The sequence below is a fragment of the Tachypleus tridentatus genome, chromosome 2 (genome assembly GCF_004210375.1).
Source record: "Tachypleus tridentatus isolate NWPU-2018 chromosome 2, ASM421037v1, whole genome shotgun sequence".
NCBI lineage: Eukaryota > Metazoa > Arthropoda > Merostomata > Xiphosura > Limulidae > Tachypleus > Tachypleus tridentatus.
In genome coordinates, this window is record NC_134826.1 from 54097676 (window position 1) to 54120188 (window position 22513).

Below are 22513 nucleotides of genomic sequence, written 5' to 3' on the forward strand. Positions count from 1 at the left end.
GTTTTAGGATCTTTTCTACTTCCAGCTAATGAAAGTGAATTAGGCTTAAGCAAGACGCTAGTGTAACAGGATTAAAACATTTAATTTAATTTGTACTCACTTCTAGAGGGAGTTAACTGTCCCATTTGTTTTCTCTTTAACAGACAGTTCGGTGCTCTGGTCTCGCGTTCGCGCGGGGCCGTTAGATTCAGACTAGTTTAACATCGTTTTTCCTTATGGTAATTCAAGATTTGACATTTTTGACCTCGGGAATCCTGAACGATGTATCAGTTGACAACTGTGAAGTGCGCTTTAATGGGATTTTGGTATTATAAAGTCATATCAAATAATTATTTTGTTTATAGTAGTAAAATAAATATTTACGATTTAACAATTATCTGAGACGTGCTATAACACTTCAGTTTTTACATATGTGATTTACATAACAACTGTAAATTATATTGTTATATTAATTTAATGGGGGAATGCCCCCAGAACCCCATAGATTGATCTGTCTTCGGCAGAACGGGAGCTGTTTGGAGCAGTTCCTTATACTTTCAATTTTTACTTGTAAATTCTGCGCGTCTAGAAAAGTTCTCCAACTTTACAAGAACTTGTTACACCGCTGATGATTATTACAGCAGACGATTAATGTTCTTCTTATAGGCCCCCCGCTAGTACAGCGGTATGTCTCCGGATTTACAACGCTAAAATCAGGGGTTCGATTCCCCTCGGTGGGCTGAGCAGATAGCCCTTTGTGGCTTTGCTATACGAAAAACACACAAACACACTCTTCTTATAATGTGAAAAGTTTCGAATCTCTTTCTTTCTAGTTGGTAGAACTTCAAATCTGGAGACTTATGACTAAGATTTATCTCATATTTTGAAAGATTTCAATTCGCTGGATTCACGGATGTCGGATAATTGTGGAATTAAAGGCTTTTTGTAACAAGGTGGTGTAAAATAAAACTAGAACTGTGATACGACGCATAAGAAGCATTTCAGAAATGATTATCGAAAGTCGCTATCTTAAAGAGGCCTAGGGTGAAGACAGGAGTAATATTCAATGTACTTCTGTTGTTTCTTGTCATGGTCGCAAGAGTTTGCTAACTTGATTTTATATTTCAATAACAGGAGTCTATCTTAACCCTGCAGCAACTCTAGTGGAAGCTGTGAACACACACTTCAGAATAATAGCCAGCTATAACTGCTGCTACATTAGTATCTTCCGAAGTTTCTTAATTCGATATTTAGTGGAAGCGTTCTATTCTCTCCGTCAGAGGGAGTCTAAACAAGTTGTTTTGGGGATTTTTTCTCTATTAGTGTTTAATGTTGATGGACTCTAGATCCCCGCTAGTACAGTGGTAAGGCTACGGGTGTACAACGTTAAAATGAAGGGTTCGATTCTCCTCGGTGGGCTTAGCAGATAAGCCACTGGGGCTTTGTTATTAGAAACACACACGAACGCTATGATAAATTATACACAAATATTAATTGAGAAATGTTCCGTCGTTGGTCTAGAACCTGTAAATTTTTAAAGTTGTCCGAAAAAAATATGCAATTGAAAAAACATAAAGTATAGTTGAAATTCTATTTTGTTTCTACTGCTGTTAGCAATTTGTGTTACCAACATTAGAAAATGTCCAACTTTAACTCACAAGAATACACACGTTAATTAAAGACATTTATAAACATTATTTATTATAAACTGAGGACCTTGTCAGAGTTTCCTATAAACTTCTGAATGGTAAAATAGGAGTAACGAAATCATCATAAGATAGGGTTGAAGACATCATGGTTGAAACCTACCACTACAATCACTACTTTCAACATCAAACCTATAAAATTTCAGTAACGCTCAACTACAAAGTAGTAAATAAAGTTTCAGTCACGGTTAGCTTGATGAGTGGCAATGTTTTAGTTATGTAGGTTCCGACACAAATTACTGTTTTTGGTTATGTAGGTTGTGACACAAAGTACTGTTTTTGATTATGTTGGTTCTCACACAAAGTTCTGTTTTTGGTTATGTTGGTTCTCACACAAATTACTGTTTTTGGTTATGTTGGTTCTGACACAAGTTACTGTTTTTGGTTATGTAGGTTCTCACACAAATTACTGTTTTTGGTTATGTAGGTTCTCACACAAATTACTGTTTTTGGTTATGTAGGTTCTCACACAAGCTACTGTTTTTGGTTATGTAGGTTCTCACACAAGCTACTGTTTTTGGTTATGTAGGTTCTCACACAAGCTACTGTTTTTGGTTATGTTGGTTCTGACACAAGCTACTGTTTTTGGTTATGTAGGTTCTCACACAAATTACTGTTTTTGGTTATGTAGGTTCTCACACAAATTACTGTTTTTGGTTATGTTGGTTCTCACACAAGTTACTGTTTTTGGTTATGTTGGTTCTCACACAAGTTACTGTTTTTGGTTATGTTGGTTCTCACACAAGTTACTGTTTTTGGTTATGTTGGTTCTCACACAAGTTACTGTTTTTGGTTATGTTGGTTCTCACACAAGTTACTGTTTTTGGTTATGTTGGTTCTCACACAAGTTACTGTTTTTGGTTATGTAGGTTCTCACACAAGTTACTGTTTTTGGTTATGTAGGTTCTCACACAAGTTACTGTTTTTGGTTATGTAAGTTCTCACACAAATTACTGTTTTTGGTGTTCTTATAAACTCAGTAGACAAACACCCGAGATCTTTCAACTGTTTATACTCCTAGGATAGGATCTAATTTACCCTTCAGTGTCAGTGTTACCCTTCTTTACCCAATTATTTATCCTTTGCTGAAAATGGAACAAAGTCATCACAGCACGATTCTGAACCTGGAGTTTCACCACTTATTTGTGCCATTCTTTATATTACTTGGCACTTAGAACTACCTTATATAGTATGTGACGAATCACCTCTAGTGTTTCCTTGTTACTCTATTCCACTGTTTTGCTTTCATTTCCATCAATAACAACACACATAGGTTACTCTCCAAGTTCTCACTAGTTATGGCTAATAAATTCTTGTTGTTATTTGGTGTAAAGAATCTTTTCTAACGTTTCACACGATGTTTTCATTCACGTTTTTCGTTCGGTTTTTCTGAGTTTCTATTGCCACGACAATTAATGACCAAACAATACCACAATCTGAGCGCTTCGTTACTTCATAAGTTACTATCTTCTTCGTTATGGACATATTCTCTATAATGGCTTCCAATTACGGTCCTTGCGAGAACCAAATTCAGTTTGATGAGATTGGAAGATACAATTTCCATAATGCGTGAAAGAAAACTCTTCCCGCAAAGTCCAAATTACATTTCGGGAAGACCTAGAAATAACATGCGTTTGCTTTCTTCTTCTCTCCTATTAAAATAAGACGAGTCATGTGAATTCTAATCAGGAGTCACATAAATTTTGGAGAGTTGCCAGAAATTATAAGTAAAATACAAAGAATAAGAGTATAGGCTATATCTTTGTTAACTTAATCATGTTGTACTGAAGGTATTAACATTTGATAAATCCACATTTCTAATATACAAATTGTTTCAGGACTTATTGGAAACTGTCTGTACTGAACATTTGAATATCAGAATCTCTCTGGACAATAAAACTTCACATCCTGATCAGAATATGATTATTTCTTGAACTTAAAATACGAGACGTTGGCCAACAACAGCAAGTCATGTTCAAGTAAACTACGTGTCATAACCCATGACTATCACACTGTCATAGTAAAAGTGGTTATTATACTAAATAACAAAAATATTTATAAGAAATCTTTTTTTTTGGCAAATTCGGTAGTAAAAAGTCTTTAATATGTTGTTTCCCAAATATAGTTAAGGAAAATAAACCTTGATTTAAAAAAAAATTGGTAATAAGACAGGATATCCGGTAAAGATAAAAATTGTAATTCATATCCAGATAGTTTGAATAAAAGAAATACAGCTATTCATAATAAATTAAAATCAAATATATAGTGAAACGGAAAGTCCAAATTAGTGATAGGTAAGTAACTATTGTCAGAACAGTGTCTTTTTATGACGTAACAATTGTTCACAATATTAAATCAGGACATTCCTTACATAAACCTGTCTATGGTATTTATATATATAAACTTACACATCGTATTCTCAAAACGGCTGGTATGGATATTAAAACTTCAGTTTAAATAAAGTATAGAACAACGTTTCAACCTTTTGAGGTCATCTACATGTTAAAAAAAGGTTGACGTAAAGATGACGTAAGAAGGTCATCTTACCTACCAGTCGTCTTGAGAATAGAATTGTATTTCAAGTGAGTTTCTCGTCATCACGAAATTTACGTACTTTTTATTATGATAGGCATAATATATATATTACACGGTTTACTATGATAGGCATAGCATTTATATCTATGAACTTACACATGGTTTACTATGATTGACAAAAATGTATGTGTGATTTTTAAGATAAAACTTTCAATGATAATGGATAAGAGGACATGGTGAAGGGATAAGTCCATTAACTTAACAGTTTCCAGACACTTTTATTGATTTGTCGCGAAGGCGAGTTATTAGACCAGAAACGTAACTTTTAACTTGTAGATTAAGTAACTTTGGTTATTATTACTTTGCACGACTTATTTTATCTGTTCAGGTTCCATCAGTTCAACTAGGTGACGCCTGAGTTCCTACCATGTGGGGTTAAATGATTTCAAAAGGTTTTAATAAACTCAAATATAAAGAGCAGCTGACTTCCTATAAGTCTATCGAGTCTTTGTCTTTCAGTTTGTTGTTACTGTTTTATTAATACTATTGATTTTAACAGTATTGTTATAGGTTTTCCTATGGTCAGGGGTCAAAGGGCACGTCATCATGTTTGCAGACTTACACGTTCAATATTTTATTGAAACACTATTTTATGAATGTAAGTCAACACATTTGGTACGAAGTTTTATTATTATACATTAGTACAGGTTTCTATGTATCACGTGGTGTGTTGAATGTTGCATTGGTTTAAATTAGATATTTTTGATGTCCAAATACGAAATCTATAGTTTCTTACAAATTAAGAACTAAAATTACCGATAATGACAAGCTAGGATATCAAATAAGAACCCTTATCCTTTCTATTAACTGAGACATAACTATATTTAACGAATAAAATACAGAGGCCCCGCCCATCTCTTCCATTTTTGCAATTGCTTACTTACGTCAAAATATCACGTGTTTTTAATCAATCACAAGCTTAGATTCACGCACGTGGTTTTTCAGCCTATTCAAGGTGTCTATTTCCCAAGATTAATCTTTTTGTTCTCAGTCTCCTAAGAAAGGGGTAAGAGAAAATGGTGTTCGAAAAACAAAATGTTTTAGACCGAAATAAAGCTTAGTTACTAAGCTTGATAAATTGCAGTGGAATTCTGTGATATTGGTAGAATAATATATGTTTTTTGTTACTTCAAAGTGCATATATAAAACATAAAAAATTATTTTGCTTTACATTATTCACGTGCTAACTATGGCAAAGCTTAGCATGCTAAATATGGTGAGTACAAACTTCTTTACAATGTAAGAAGTAAAGATTGTTGTTTTCTATATTTACTTATTAAATGTTCTGTGTTTTAATAAAAATAAGAGAAATTTAATAATCTATATTTAATTAATAATAATATATATTTGTATGTAATGTATTTTAAACAAAATATTGTTGTATTTAACAAAAATACTGGTCCACCAGAGGAAACCCAAGAGAAGTCACTTTTTAAACATCAGTATTATGGTATTAGATACATAACATGAGATGCATGTGTGCAGTGATTGTATCTTCTGTAATGTTAGTCAAACATGGCTGAAAGGTAAATAAAATAAAAATAATAAATATAAACAGATGTATAATGCTACGAGAGTTAAACTATTCAGAATAAACATTTTTGGTTTCGTATGATAACTTGCAGTCATTCTAGAATGAGAAAAAAGCGTAAGTTTATTCTTATTTTCTAATTTTTTATGCTGGTTACGAGTCCGGTCAATTTTACCAGACTAATAAAGAAATAAGACAGATAAAATAATAAAAAAATGTAAAGTATTTCTAAAATTTGTTAGATTTTTATGTGGATTTTATTAGGAAGTTTTGAGCTTTTGCAAATGAAATTTGAAAATATTCTGATACATGAAAGTATTTTTAATTTTAAAATCTTAATTACATTCAAATAGCAAAAGACGTACGAAGAAATCTTTAAAAAATTATATTTTTTTTATACGAAAACCTTGTTATATTTTATGATACTTTGACCAATTTCGTGAAGATACGTAACTTTTATCGAAAGTTATAGTATAAAAAACACAAATTGTTACGACGTCGTTCCCTGGAACCAAGCTCATAACTTTAAAAGTCTATATATGCGAGAACTCGGAAGGTCAAGACTCCTTCCTCCCTCTTTGACTATTGTATGATAAACTGTCAAATGCTACAACCTGTAGATCTTGCAGCATGACGAGCTACCTCTGCTCTGCTCACAATGGGTATCAAAACCCGGTTTCTAGCGTTGTAAATCCACAGATATATCTTTGTGCCACTGGAAGAAATAGAATACAGCGTCTGTTTGTTTGTTCTAAATTTTGCGCTATTATTTCCTAATTTTCGCTGCCAATTCTCGGGATACTCTTTACCAAAGAATAATGGGATTGACTATAATGTTATAACGTCCTCATGGCTGAAAGGACGAGAATTTTAGGTGATGGGGATCTGAACCTGCGAGTTTAGTGCTCCCTAGCCGCCAGGTTCTCAATTTGAAGAAAAGATAGAATCCATCAGATAGATTCCCTGCGGCTACTTAGCGAACCTGAGAGCTCCATTATGTTGGTTGCACCTATTATCGAAACCCAAACAGTTTTGCCAATAATGCATTGTGTTAAGTTTTGTTTGGTTAAATACAATAAGAGTACAATTTTCCTCATTCAAATAACACCAAAGACAGTTGCAAGCGTCCCACTAGACAATCATATTAAGTATACGTACTGGGTTGACTGCACGATTTATTAATCATTATTTGTTAGGAAAATTAAAGTAGAATTGTATCACACTTTGTTTATAATATTTGGTAGTAAAATGTTTAAAACAAAAAATAACATATTTTTATATATGTATAGTCCCTAACGTGTCCGACAGTGCTTTCTTTAAACACATTAAACATATCTATTTGTTCATTGACGAACTGCATGGAAGTGATATCGGTATAGTTTAGAAGTTTTCATCTGTTTGTCATAACATTTAGACCACAAAGTGTTTGTACAGGTTTGTACAGTCTACAATATTAAATATTTACAATGGTTAAGGTATTATATATATATAACGGTTACTGTATTAAACATATAGAATGAAATATAAACCGTATAATCTGAACGCTTTCGAAAGGTAGACCTTTCTTCTTCAAGGGAAAACAACTAACAAAGATTCCCAGTTCTTCTTGGACTTATGTGTTTTTAAAACATCATAAACACGTATAATGGTTACTGTATTAAACAAATGTAATGGTTATAGTACTAAACATGTAATATGGTTACGGTATTAAACATATATAATGGTTACAATCTTAAATATATTTACGTTAAAATAGTTAAACACCGTTGTTTGCGTACAATAATTACAATTTATTTTTATCAGGATATGAGTGTGTCACTAGTTATTTGTAAACGTAGTTTAGATACAGAATAGTTGTTCTCAATCAATCAGGTTTCATCATCTAACATTAAACTATCTGTACCTAAGTTCTCTGAGTTACGACAATTAATGAACTCTGGTATTGCTGAGTCTTTTGCAGATTAATTTAAAGTGCATTACAGTTAATCACCAACTCACAAGACACCAAATGGTTCTATACACTAGCTATCTATTTAGCTGTTTTAAACAGATAATGTCAGTTGTCAAGTCAGTAGCGCTTGGTAATCTCTGGCTCCAGCTACACGTAATGGGTTTGGAAGGCGCTGATAGGTCTATAGTAGTTTGACTCGTTTCTTCGACCAGAACAGTACCAAGATGTTAGAACTATAGTGGTTTGACTCGTTTCTTCAACCAGAACAGTACCAAGATGTTAGGACTATAGTGGTTTGACTCGTTTCCTCAACTAGGACAGTACTAAAATGTAAACTAAACTGTAGTAGTTCGATTTCTTCAACCAGAACAGTACCAAAATGCTAGGAGTAAAGTAGTTTGACTCGTTTCTTCAACCAGAACAGTACCAAGATGTTAGGACTATAGTAGTTTGACTCGTTTCTTCAACCAGAACAGTACCAAGATGTTAGGACTATAGTGGTTTGACTCGTTTCCTCAACTAGGACAGTACTAAAATGTAAACTAAACTGTAGTAGTTCGATTTCTTCAACCAGAACAGTACCAAGATGTTAGAACTATAGTGGTTTGACTCGTTTCCTCAACTAGGACAGTACTAAAATGTAAACTAAACTGTAGTAGTTCGATTTCTTCAACCAGAACAGTACCAAGATGTTAGAACTATAGTGGTTTGACTCGTTTCCTCAACTAGGACAGTACTAAAATGTAAACTAAACTGTAGTAGTTCGATTTCTTCAACCAGAACAGTACCAAGATGTTAGGACTATAGTAGTTTGACTTGTCTCTTCAATCAACACAGTGCCAAGACTTAAATTTTCTTAGCACTCGAGACCTAAGTCCTTACGTGTCATCCTTCGACTTTCATATGTACCTGTTGTACCAAATCTCTTGTGTCAGAGTATTTTTTTAAGAATTTCGAGACCACTAAATAACATTAAGTTGTAAATGCCCTTTTACCGCTAGAAATGAGTGTTTATGAATCTAGAACATAAGTTATATTAGAATCCAATAATTCATTACTCTCTATAACATTATCGATTTACAGATTCATTTATCAACAAACTGTTTTAGAACGAATGAACTACCAATAAAATTATGTTACATTAAACTTGTTAACAATACCTCAAAGAAACTTCAAATATTTCGTTACGAGCATAAATTATTCATACTTTGCTGCGTTAATGATTCACAGAGGTCTCAAAGCACCAGTCAAATATCTCTATTATCTTTAATTGATTTGCCTGTTGCCATTTCGCGAAATTAATTCAGTTCAACTCTTATTAAAAGCATATAGTTTTACTATTATTAGATCCGTTTTTCTTCCTGTGTTTTTATTTGAATTATTTTCATTCTCTGAATTTTCCAATATTCTGTGATTCATATTTTTTCCGTTGTTTATTATCATTTTCTTAACATATTTTAATTCAGCTTTGTTTAATTGTCATATTTATATTTTTTCTTGTGTTTATGTTGAAGAAAGATAATTTGATAGAAAATCTCCACATATTGTTCATTCAGTTAATGAGAATTAGAAAAAAATATTATGCTTTTATATAGATCTTCAAGTAGCAGAAATGTTAGAGGTACAGGATAAATATTTTTTGAGTCAAATCAAAAAAAAAAAAAAACCCAGACGCTTACTCTCTGCGTCCCCTTGGTAAACGTACAAAGTTTCAGGTCTCTAGATTATTTCCTCTTGGAGCTATGGTGGTCATAAAAACACACATACCGGTTTTTTATAATTATATTTTATGGTGTTTATTGTACCAGAAATATTCTTAGTTTCGCCACAAAGACTTTTGAATCGAAGAGATCTCTTTCGTACAATAGTCTTTTGTTGATGTAATTCATTTAATTCCAAAATTATTTGGAAATATTTATGGCCACTGTCACTTTTTTCTAAACCTTCGTCTCTCATCAGGTTCGAACTTTACAAGTTACATTTTGTGCAAGACAAGTTGTGAGTTAATGAAAAATTTGACAATCACTCTAGTCGAACGACTTGAGGAAGAAAAACAGGTGACGCCATAAGTATCCAGGTGGCTAAAATTATATAATAGATTTCGTAAAGTCTTTTTTTTAATACAGTTAAATTAACTGAAAGAAACGAGTTTATTTTTAAATATAAAACTCATTGCTGCTGTAAACAGTTCTGATAAATTTTGTGTAGAATGAATGTCAGAAATATATTCAGTAAGGAAGGCTTGAATGAATTACGTCAGAGTGAACAACTTTCTCTTTTTAAGAAAATGCCTACTTATTTGATGATTTGTTGCTCAGCTATAGACAAATAAGGATGAAGAAGGCTTAAAAGCCTCCCGCTAGTTCAGCGGTATGTCTACAGATTTACAAGGCTTAAAGCAGGCGTTCGATTCCTCTGGGGGGCTCAGCAGATAGCCTCATGTGGCTTTGCTATAAGAAAACACACACACACAAGGCTTAAAACACAAATATAACAATGTATAAATAATTTGTTGATTATTAAAAACAACAAATAAAAATATAATTTTCTTCATGTAAACATCTTAATACGACGTCTGATCAAATCTGTTTCTGTTCGAACTGGCCATTAGTTTCGGCGTACTAAAGAATCTAGGTAACCTTTGGCAGGTGTTCAGGAGCCATGGCAACATGACTGCGATGTAGACAGCCAACCATAAGGCGGCATTGTAGATAAACTGACATCAGCACCTGTCTGCCCGTCCACTGACAATGCAGGTGGAGGGAATACAGAGACTTTAAGTTGGAGTTTAACCTGTGACTCACAGTAATTATACTTACTTTAAAGTTTTGTGTTACACGTGTATATTTGTAGTAAACTGGAAATGATTTTTGGCTAATGTGATTCAATAATCTACCCCAATTTAAACTGGTTTAGAAGTTGATAATTACATATGTTTTTTTTACACTATGAAATAATAGCATGTGAATACCATAGTGTTTTTACATATTGTTGTCTAATGTGCTAACCACGTGAAAAGGTTGTTTCAAGAGTATTTCAGGCAGTGTATTCATGTTAGAGTTTCGGTTTGGTGGACTTCTCCGCCTGTCTCTAGAGTGAAAAACGTTTCGGTTTGGCGGACTTCCCTTGTTTGTTTCTAGAGTAAAAAAACGCTTTGACGTGGTGGGAAGTCCCTGTCTGTCTTTAGAGTGAGAAAGCGTTTCGTTTGTTAAATTTCCCTGTATGTTTCTAGGATGATAAATTGTTTCGTTTTTTTATTTCCCTTGTCTGTCTCTAGAATAAGAAAACATTTCAGTTTGTTAATTTTCCTGTCTGTCTCTAGAATGAGAAAACGCTTCGGTTTGGTGGACTTCCCTGTTTATCTCTAGAATGAGAAAACGCTTCGGTTTGGTGGACTTCCCTGTTTATCTCTAGAATGAGAAAAACGTTTCGGTTTGTTAAATTTCCCTGTTTGTCTCTAGAATAAGAAATCGTTTTAGTTTAGTGGACTTTGTCTCTAGTGGCCCGGCATGGCCAAGCGCGACTCGTAATCCGAGGGTCGCGGGTTCGCGCCCGCGTCGCGCTAAACATGCTCGCCCTCCCAGCCGTGGGGGCGTTATAATGTGACAGTCAATCCCACTTTTCGTTGGTAAAAGAGTAGCCCAAGAGTTGGCGGTGGGTGGTGATGACTAGCTGCCTTCCCTCTAGTCTTACACTGCTAAATTAGGGACGGCTAGCACAGATAGCCCTCGAGTAGCTTTGTGCGAAATTCTAAAAAAACAAACAAAACAAAGCTGTCTCTAGTGTGAGGAAATGTTTCAGTTTCTATACGAAAACTTCTTCACATGAAAATCAAACGTTTCGTTTTCTATAGTGAGGCTTTTACAGGTCAAAGTGAATGTTATTAACAGTGTAGCGCAATGTACTTAGTTAGCGCGATCCTGTTATGGAGCTCCTTCCTGTATACTTGTACAAATGTATGTAATGAACTAGGGTAATCATTCTAGCAGGTAAAGATATGATCTGTACTTAATTTATTAAACCCTTAAAATTTGTTTACTTTATTTATTAAACCCTTAGCAGTTCCACAGGATAACGTCTTAGTGATAAAAGAAAACTTCAAGAGATTAGTGTGACCTATTCACCTCCTTCACAGGATAACGTTTTAGTTAAAACCAAACTCTTAAATGATTGGAGGAACGTATGCATACCTCGAGAAAACTTAAAAAAAACAAACATTTAGTTTCCCATGACGCTCACTAGATGGTAGTGCATTCGTAGAGTTAATAACGAAACTCCACAAGTTTAAATTTGGATGCGTATTATCAGCCGGTGGGCAGCTTGCATTCAAAAGTTTCAGTGTTTGAGTTAATATTTTATCTCTATGTCGATGAGGCTTTGTTTATATTTGTTTGTTAAACATCTAATACTGTCAATAGACTGCCATCACATATTCACCCCACGTAAAAGCATGAAATATCACAAAATGCACTGAATAGATACTTTCCATGAAATGTGCTATATATATATAAATACATACTTTAGTTTTATTAAGGTTTCTCAGACAACGGTTACTCAATAAGTTTGAAAGACAGCAGGTTACGAGCATTGAGGTTAATTTAGGAAAATCATCGTGTTTTAAAACAAACCTCAAACACACAGTTTGTTTGTTTGTTTACACATAAAACAAATACGTTTTTATATTTCCAGAAAAACATTAGTAATTGATACTAATGGTAACGCCTTGTTATTTAAAAACAGCCAGATTTATATATAAGACATTCATCAAGACTCATTACGAATTTACTAAGTGAGTTATGAGAAGTATAATTTTTAAACCTTTAATATATGTATAGATTATTCTGCGAAGAACAAAATCTAGTGCTGCTTTCAATCAGCTTCTGAGTGTCCATTACTGGTCCACTAGCCTTCTTGAAATACGTCCACATATATTTTTCACATCTTCCTTTCACTGTAACTAACCACTATCACTTTGTAACAAATATTTAAACTGAATTCAAGGCTTACTTCCTCGTTTAGAAGTCCAGGGATTCCTTCATAAATTAAACGACACCTATCAACTTTTGGAAGTTCGCTTAACAACCATGAGAGGGCTCCGACAAAGAGTCACTTAAATCACCTTCCAATCTGTCGTGATAGAAACTACCGGAACTCTCTTGAGGAAGTGTACCCAGCTAACCGTTCACCGTGAGAGTTAATATTGCACCTAATGCTAAGCCTACTGAAATCACTGGGCTGATGGCTGGGCTTAAAGTGTAGTCACATTCTCCTGAGGGCGAGACAGTGAAAAGAAATAGAGCATTTAATACGAAAAAAATATTCACAAGAGCAAATAAGAAGCTTGGAACATCCATTTAAAATTTAGCAAACATTTACACATTTGATTAACTAATGTGTTTCTATTCAAATAAGTAAAAAAAAAAACCTCTTGTAATAGAAGAAGAATAAAAAAACACTGATTAACCGAAACCAATTTCTAACAGAAAATTAACATTTATCTAAAGTTGTCATCTGTTCCTCCTTCACTAAGGCCTTTGTTATGCCTGATAAGCAGATATAAAAATGAAACGTTCCTCCTTCACTAAGGCCATCATTAAGCCTGATAAACAGATATAAATATGAAACGTGTTCCTCCTTCACTAAGGCCTTTGTTAGGCCTGATAAACAGATATAAATATGAAACGTGTCCCTCCTTCATTAAGGCCTTCATTAGGCCTGATAAACAGATACAAATATGAAACGTGTTCCTCCTTCACTAAGGCCTTCATTAGGCCTGATAGACAGGCTTAAATATGAAACTCGTCACTCCTTCTCAAAGAACTTCGTTAGGCCTGATACATAGGCTTAAATATTGGTTTTGTTCTTCCTTCGTTAAAACCTTCGATAGAAACGATACAAAACCTTCAATATGAAATTTGCTCATTTGATGACATCTCCATGGGACTTGATATATAAGATTGGGAATAGAATTTACTCGATTTAAGATAAAGAACAAGCAAGAAACCTTACAACCTGAGAGCTTCCGAGAGGTTTCTCATTTAAGAGGGGTCTTGATGAACGAAAGCTTATCTAACAAAAGCACGTGGGATTATATAGTTTCTATAATAATATCTAACTGATTTTTAAACTAGCCGTCACAAGTTAAAAGTGTTGCTTTTCTTCCACACAAGGGTAATCTATACCTTTAATTTAGGATACAGATTGGAGTTGGAAAATATACAATAAATATTAATTGCATGATTTAAATAAATTTTCCATAGCGTTATATAAAATATCTTAATCTCATAGTCTACCCACCTGCTGCCGTAATATTGAAAGTTAGGTTCCCTGTAATACCAGGCTGGACATTACGAGAGCAAGTGTCATGTAAACCTGACATCCGGGTCACTCGTGAAGAAGAAGAAAAAACCTGAAACATATACTTACTTTATAGTGTTAAGATATGAGTTCTGAGACATTTATATCGTAGTTAACACAGTATAGTGGGAAGGTATGAGTTCTGAGACATTTATATCATAGTTAACACAGTATAGTGGGAAGATATGAGTTCTGAGACATTTATATCATAGTTAACACAGTATAGTGTTAAGATATGAGTTTTGAGACATTTATATCATAGTTAACACAGTATAGTGTTAAGATATGAGTTCTGAGACATTTATATCGTAGTTAACACAGTATAGTGGGAAGATATGAGTTCTGAGACTTTTATATCATAGTTAGCACAGTATAGTGTTAAGATATGAGTTCTGAGACATTTATATCATAGTTAACACAGTATAGTGTTAAGATATGAGTTTTGAGACATTTATATCATAGTTAACACAGTATAGTGTTAAGATATGAGTTCTGAGACATTTATATCATAGTTAACACAGTATAGTGTTAAGATATGAGTTCTGAGACATTTATATCATAGTTAACACAGTATAGTGTTAAGATATGAGTTCTGAGACATTTATATCATAGTTAACACAGTATAGTGGGAAGATATGAGTTCTGAGACATTTATATCATAGTTAACACAGTATAGTGTTAAGATATGTGTTTTGAGACATTTATATCATAGTTAACACAGTATAGTGGGAAGATATGAGTTCTGAGACATTTATATCATAGTTAACACAGTATAGTGTTAAGATATGAGTTCTGAGACATTTATATCATAGTTAACACAGTATAGTGTTAAGATATGAGTTCTGAGACATTTATATCATAGTTAACACAGTACAGTGGGAAGATATGAGTTCTGAGACATTTATATCATAGTTAACACAGTATAGTGTTAAGATATGAGTTCTGAGACATTTATATCATAGTTAACACAGTATAGTGTTAAGATATGTGTTTTGAGACATTTATATCATAGTTAACACAGTATAGTGGGAAGATATGAGTTCTGAGACATTTATATCATAGTTAACACAGTATAGTGTTAAGATATGTGTTCTGAGACATTTATATCATAGTTAACACAGTATAGTGTTAAGATATGAGTTCTGAGACGTTTATATCATAGTTAACACAGTATAGTGGGAAGATATGAGTTCTGAGACATTTATATCATAGTTAACACAGTATAGTGTTAAGATATGAGTTCTGAGACATTTATATCATAGTTAACACAGTATAGTGTTAAGATATGAGTTCTGGGACATTTATATCATAGTTAACACAGTATAGTGGGAAGATATGAGTTCTGAGACATTTATATCATAGTTAACACAGTATAGTGGGAAGATATGAGTTCTGAGATATTTGTATCATAGTTAACACAGTATAGTGGGAAGATATGAGTTCTGAGACATTTATATCATAGTTAACACAGTATAGTGTTAAGATATGAGTTCTGAGACATTTATATCATAGTTAACACAGTATAGTGTTAAGATATGAGTTCTGAGACATTTATATCATAGTTAACACAGTATAGTGGGAAGATATGAGTTCTGAGACATTTATATCATAGTTAACACAGTATAGTGTTAAGATATGAGTTCTGAGACATTTATATCATAGTTAACACAGTATAGTGTTAAGATATGAGTTCTGAGACATTTATATCATAGTTAACACAGTATAGTGTTAAGATATGAGTTCTGAGACATTTATATCATAGTTAACACAGTATAGTGTTAAGATATGTGTTTTGAGACATTTATATCATAGTTAACACAGTATAGTGGGAAGATATGAGTTCTGAGACATTTATATCATAGTTAACACAGTATAGTGTTAAGATATGAGTTCTGAGACATTTATATCATAGTTAACACAGTATAGTGTTAAGATATGAGTTCTGAGACATTTATATCATAGTTAACACAGTACAGTGGGAAGATATGAGTTCTGAGACATTTATATCATAGTTAACACAGTATAGTGTTAAGATATGAGTTCTGAGACATTTATATCATAGTTAACACAGTATAGTGTTAAGATATGTGTTTTGAGACATTTATATCATAGTTAACACAGTATAGTGGGAAGATATGAGTTCTGAGACATTTATATCATAGTTAACACAGTATAGTGTTAAGATATGTGTTCTGAGACATTTATATCATAGTTAACACAGTATAGTGTTAAGATATGAGTTCTGAGACGTTTATATCATAGTTAACACAGTATAGTGGGAAGATATGAGTTCTGAGACATTTATATCATAGTTAACACAGTATAATGTTAAGATATGAGTTCTGAGACATTTATATCATAGTTAACACAGTATAGTGGGAAGATATGAGTTCTGAGACATTTATATCATAGTTAACACAGTATAGTGTTAAGATATGAGTTCTGAGACATTTATATCATAGTTAACACAGTATAGTGTTAAGATATGAGTTCTGAGACATTTATATCATAGTTAACACAGTATAGTGTTAAGATATGAGTTCTGGGACATTTATATCATAGTTAACACAGTATAGTAGGAAGATATGAGTTCTGAGACATTTATATCATAGTTAACACAGTATAGTGGGAAGATATGAGTTCTGAGATATTTGTATCATAGTTAACACAGTATAGTGGGAAGATATGAGTTCTGAGACATTTATATCATAGTTAACACAGTCTATTGTAAAGCTAATGAATTCTAAGACAATTATATCTAAGGCAATTTTAATATTGCGAACACAATTGTGCGTGAAGACAGTTAGGTTTAATAGAATAATGACATCACTAAAATAGTTGAAGTTGACACTTACATGTGTTCAAGACTTGCATAACACTATTAATACATGTGTAACCTGCTCTTGACCATGTAATATGGTAATAAAAACATTTAATTAACACATTGAGGCTATTCACAAAACAAAACTTCTGTCGCTATTCAAGATTATGTAATATAGTAATAAAAACATGTAAACTAACACATTGAGGCTATTCGCAAAACAAAATTTCTGTCGCTATTCAAGACTATGTAATATGGTAATAAAAACATGTAAACTAATACATTGAGGCTACTCGCAAAACAAAATTTCTGTCGCTATTCAAGACTATGTAATATGGTAATAAAACATGTAAACTAACACATTGAGGCTACTGGCAAAACAAAATTTCTGTCGCTATTCAAGACTATGTAATATGGTAATAAAACATGTAAACTAATACATTGAGGCTACTCGCAAAACAAAATTTCTGTCGCTATTCAAGACTATGTAATATGGTAATAAAACATGTAAACTAACACATTGAGGCTACTGGCAAAACAAAATTTCTGTCGCTATTCAAGACTATGTAATATGGTAATAAAACATGTAAACTAACACATTGAGGCTACTCACAAAACAAAACTTCTGTCGCTATTCAAGACTATGTAATATGGTAATAAAAACATGTAAACTAACACATTAAAGCAACTCACAAAACAAAACCTCTGTCTCGATTCAAGACTATGTAATATGGTAATAAAACATGTAAACTAACACATTGAGGCTACTCACAAAACAAAACTTCTCTCGCTATTCAAGACTATGTAATATGGTAATAAAACATGTAAACTAACACATTGAGGCTACTCACAAAACAAAACTTCTCTCGCTATTCAAGACTATGTAATATGGTAATAAAACATGTAAACTAACACATTGAGGCTACTCACAAAACAAAACTTCTCTCGCTATTCAAGACTATGTAATATGGTAATAAAAACATGTTTACTAACACATTGAGGCTACTGGCAAAACAAAATTTCTGTCGCTATTCAAGACTATGTAATATGGTAATAAAACATGTAAACTAATACATTGAGGCTACTCGCAAAACAAAATTTCTGTCGCTATTCAAGACTATGTAATATGGTAATAAAACATGTAAACTAACACATTGAGGCTACTGGCAAAACAAAATTTCTGTCGCTATTCAAGACTATGTAATATGGTAATAAAACATGTAAACTAACACATTGAGGCTACTCACAAAACAAAACTTCTGTCGCTATTCAAGACTATGTAATATGGTAATAAAAACATGTAAACTAACACATTAAAGCAACTCACAAAACAAAACCTCTGTCTCGATTCAAGACTATGTAATATGGTAATAAAACATGTAAACTAACACATTGAGGCTACTCACAAAACAAAACTTCTCTCGCTATTCAAGACTATGTAATATGGTAATAAAAACATGTTTACTAACACATTGAGGCTACTGGCAAAACAAAATTTCTGTCGCTATTCAAGACTATGTAATATGGTAATAAAACATGTAAACTAATACATTGAGGCTACTCACAAAACAAAACTTCTGTCGCTATTCAAGACTATGTAATATGGTAATAAAAACATGTAAACTAACACATTAAAGCAACTCACAAAACAAAACCTCTGTCTCGATTCAAGACTATGTAATATGGTAATAAAACATGTAAACTAACACATTGAGGCTACTCACAAAACAAAACTTCTCTCGCTATTCAAGACTATGTAATATGGTAATAAAAACATGTAAACTAACACATTAAAGCAACTCACAAAACAAAACCTCTGTCTCGATTCAAGACTATGTAATATGGTAATAAAACATGTAAACTAACACATTAAAGCAACTCACAAAACAAAACCTCTGTCTCGATTCAAGACTATGTAATATGGTAATAAAAACATGTTAACTAACACATTGAGGCTACTCACAAAACAAAACTTCTCTCGCTATTCAAGACTATGTAATATGGTAATAAAACATGTTTACTAACACATTGAGGCTACTCACAAAACAAAACTTCTGTCGCGATTCTATCAGTCCCGTTATGAGATAGTTTCGACCCTTTTCTTCCCAAGTTCCATGACACTGGAAACCTACAGAAGTTTTTAGTTTTATCTAAATAACTCTTAACAAGTAGTTTAAAACTGTAGGTATATTGTTCAATTTTGACAAATTATTGATTACGGTTTTGTTAAGCTATGCTTTATACCAACTGCGAATACATAATAAAAAACATTACACATAAAGATCTAATCACATATAGACCAAATACTGTTTGTTACCACGATGATCTGCTAATCACTGTCAGAACAAACCTTTAGTTATTATGTTGACCTGGTAATTATGTTAGAACAATAACCTTTTGTTACCATGTTGATCTGGTAATCACTGTTAAAACAATAATCTTTAGTTACTACGTTGATCTGGTAATCACTGTTAAAACAATACTCTTTAGTTACTACGTTGACCTGGTAATTAGTGTTAAAACAATAACCTTTAGTTATTACATTGACTTGATAATAATGTTAGAAGAATAATCTTTAGTTACTACGTTGACCTGGTAATTAGTGTTAAAACAATAACCTTTAGTTATTACGTTGACCTGATAATAATGTTAGAACAATAACCTTTAGTTATTACGTTGACCTGATAATAATGTTAGAACAATAACCTTTTGTTACAATGTTGAACTGGTAATCACTGTTAGAACAATAATCTTTAGTTACCATGTTGACCTGGTAATTAGTGTTAGAACAAGAACCTTTAGTTACTACGCTGACCTGGTAATTGCTGCGAGCAGCAAATCGAACGAAACTGTTAACTAACCACTGAGATAAAATATATAATTGTGGTAACACTTTACATCACAGGTTATAGATAAACTGTTTTAAATAATTCTGGATGACGATAAACCCACTTGAAATAAAAATGTATTTTAAAAGAGCTGGTATGGGTATTAACACTTTTACTGGTAAGTGGAGAACAACATTTCGACCTGAAGGTGACCAGCCGTTCTGAGATACATGTTTTTAGTAATGTAAAAACTATGAAGCCTTTGAAACTTCCTTAAGGCAGTGTTACACGTTTAACAGTTGACAAGAATTTAAGATTTATTAAACAGAAATTTTGAACATTTGGCACTGAATGGAACTACGTAAGTCTTCTTACGTTTCTCATCTTGGTACGAAGCACACGTCATCAGTAACTTTAAACTGCTATCGCTTCGACATCCAACCATAGCTGTGACGTACTTGGAACACTTCTCAGATAAGGAGCTCAGCTTTCCCGGCTCTATTCGAAGCCCGTTGGTTTCGGCTAGTGCTGGACAGTGGTCAGTATTTGGAGTAGAAGCTGCTGAGACAGGGAAAGATAGAGTGAGCACAATCATATATTGATTTCAAACACTTATACAGTCCTTCCCTAACTTTCGAAAGCGGATACATTATAGAGAACAGAAAAAGAACTTGTTGCCAGATAAAGTTGTGAAAGATTAATCCCCTGTTAATAGTCCTACAGCATAATTTCTATTGTGAAAGGCGTCGTCGTAAGGTTTAAAGCACACTACTGCTTCCTGCAGCTTTCCATAATCCATCTAGTGCACTAAGATGATTTTTCCTATAGCCCGTTCCATACGTCCGAGCACAAAGATATTCAGAGGAATTGTGTCTGATGACTCGAGCCGTTTTCTTTCAAGTGGAATAACACGAATTCGCGTTTCATTCACTAGCTGCTTGATTTTAGATTTGACCAGAAGCCATATTTAGGTAAGTCTGCAGTTTGTAACTATCGTTTTTAGCCGGAGATTCTCCTTGATTATGTTACATTTTGCTGCTCAGGGCATGTGACGCTTTTGTTCTCCTGAAGAAGAATAGCCAACTCCTCAGAAGCGTTTGAACTTTGGGTCTCGTTTAAAAACATCAGTTTTTGTATCTGATATTCACTCATAGGCTCTCACCCGTTACAAAACATCATTATTTGCTTCTCATGACTTGTTACAAATCTTAGTGCCCAGGTCGTCGAATGCAGCCCCTAAGGATTTTTGCGTGATTAGTATGGTGAATCACTTATCTTTTGTACATTATGTGGTTTATGAAAAAATAACAGAGAACAAGGATGTGATTGGGATATGACATTTACAAAAAAACTACGCCGCGGCTCTATTGTTAAGATGCACTGTTGTCATGATGGGACCTGACGACATCGACTGTATTGACGTGGTGAGATTCCGAAACCGTTTTCACACGACGTGTTCAACCTGTGTGTGTTTTAAACTCTTACAATGTTTTAATAATTCTATCTTCATTTATGAAACGTTCCCAGTAATCCCAGCTCAACTCTAATATTTCAATATATTCCCAACAGTCTTCAACTTAAACGACTGTCATTACTCCAGTGCTGCGTATCTTTACGTCCGTAGTTACCCTATCGTTACGTGTCTCTACATCTGTAGTTACCTTACCATTACGTTGTTTTACGTCTGTAGTTAGCCTACTGTAACGTGTCTTTACCTCTGTAGACACACTACTGTAACGTGTCTTTACCTCTGTAGTTACCCTACTATAACGTGTCTTTACGTCTGTAGTTACCCTACTATAACGTGTCTTTACGTCTGTAGTTACCCTACTATAACGTGTCTTTACGTCTGTAGTTACCCTACTGTAACGCGTCTTTACGTCTGTAGTTACCCTACTGTAACGCGTCTTTACGTCTGTAGTTACCCTACTGTAGCGTGTCTTTACGTCTGTAGTTACCCTACTATAACGTGTCTTTACGTCTGTAGTTACCCTACTATAACGCGTCTTTACGTCTGTAGTTACCCTACTGTAGCGTGTCTTTACGTCTGTAGTTACCCTACTGTAGCGTGTCTTTACGTCTATAGTTACCCTACTATAACGTGTCTTTACGTCTGTAGTTACCCTACTGTAACGCGTCTTTACGTATGTAGTTACCCTACTGTAGCGTGTCTTTACGTCTGATGTTACTCTACTGATACGTGTCTTTATGTCTGTAGTTACACCACTGATACGTGTCTTTACATCTGAAGTTACACCACTGACACGTGTCTTTACATCTGAAGTTACACCACTGATACGTGTCTTTACATCTGTAGTTACTCCACTGATACGTGTCTTTACATCTGTAGTTACACCACTGATACGTGTCTTTACATCTGTAGTTACACCACTGATACGTGTCTTTACATCTGTAGTTACTCCACTGATACCTGTCTTTACATCTGTAGTTACTCCACTGATACGTGTCTTTACATCTGTAGTTACTCCACTGATACGTGTCTTTACGTCTGTAGTTACTCTACAATTATGTGTCTTTACGTTTGTAGTTACCCTATCGTTACGTGTCTTTACATTCATAAGAAAGCAGTGTTAATATACCCTACCGTTTCATGAGCAGTTCCTAGCCAAGAGTAAACTAAATTTTGACAGTATTGGTAGCCAGTATAATTAATCCAGTTTCTTTGAAATGTGGTAATCAAAGTCAGCACCTACTCAATAAAGTTACGCAATCTTTTAAATCCAG

At 33.6% G+C, this 22513-nt stretch overlaps 1 protein-coding gene across 2 annotated transcripts in view; it reads right to left on the bottom strand.

The window, feature by feature from the left end:
* Positions 1-12306: 12306 nt before the first annotated feature.
* The window catches only part of LOC143243842 (uncharacterized), a 35141-nt gene continuing 24934 nt past the window's right edge, over positions 12307-22513 (bottom strand). The window contains exons 11-14 of one of the 2 annotated variants that reach the window (XM_076487537.1): positions 20144-20326; positions 18983-19068; positions 14060-14171; positions 12307-13031 (exon numbers count right to left, since the gene is read on the bottom strand). In XM_076487537.1, the coding sequence (XP_076343652.1) occupies positions 12937-13031; positions 14060-14171; positions 18983-19068; positions 20144-20326 (476 nt within the window). In that variant the 3' untranslated portion in view covers positions 12307-12936. Of the gene's footprint in view, positions 13032-14059; positions 14172-18982; positions 19069-20143; positions 20330-22513 lie in introns of both variants that reach the window. The other variant, XM_076487536.1, reaches the window with a different exon arrangement.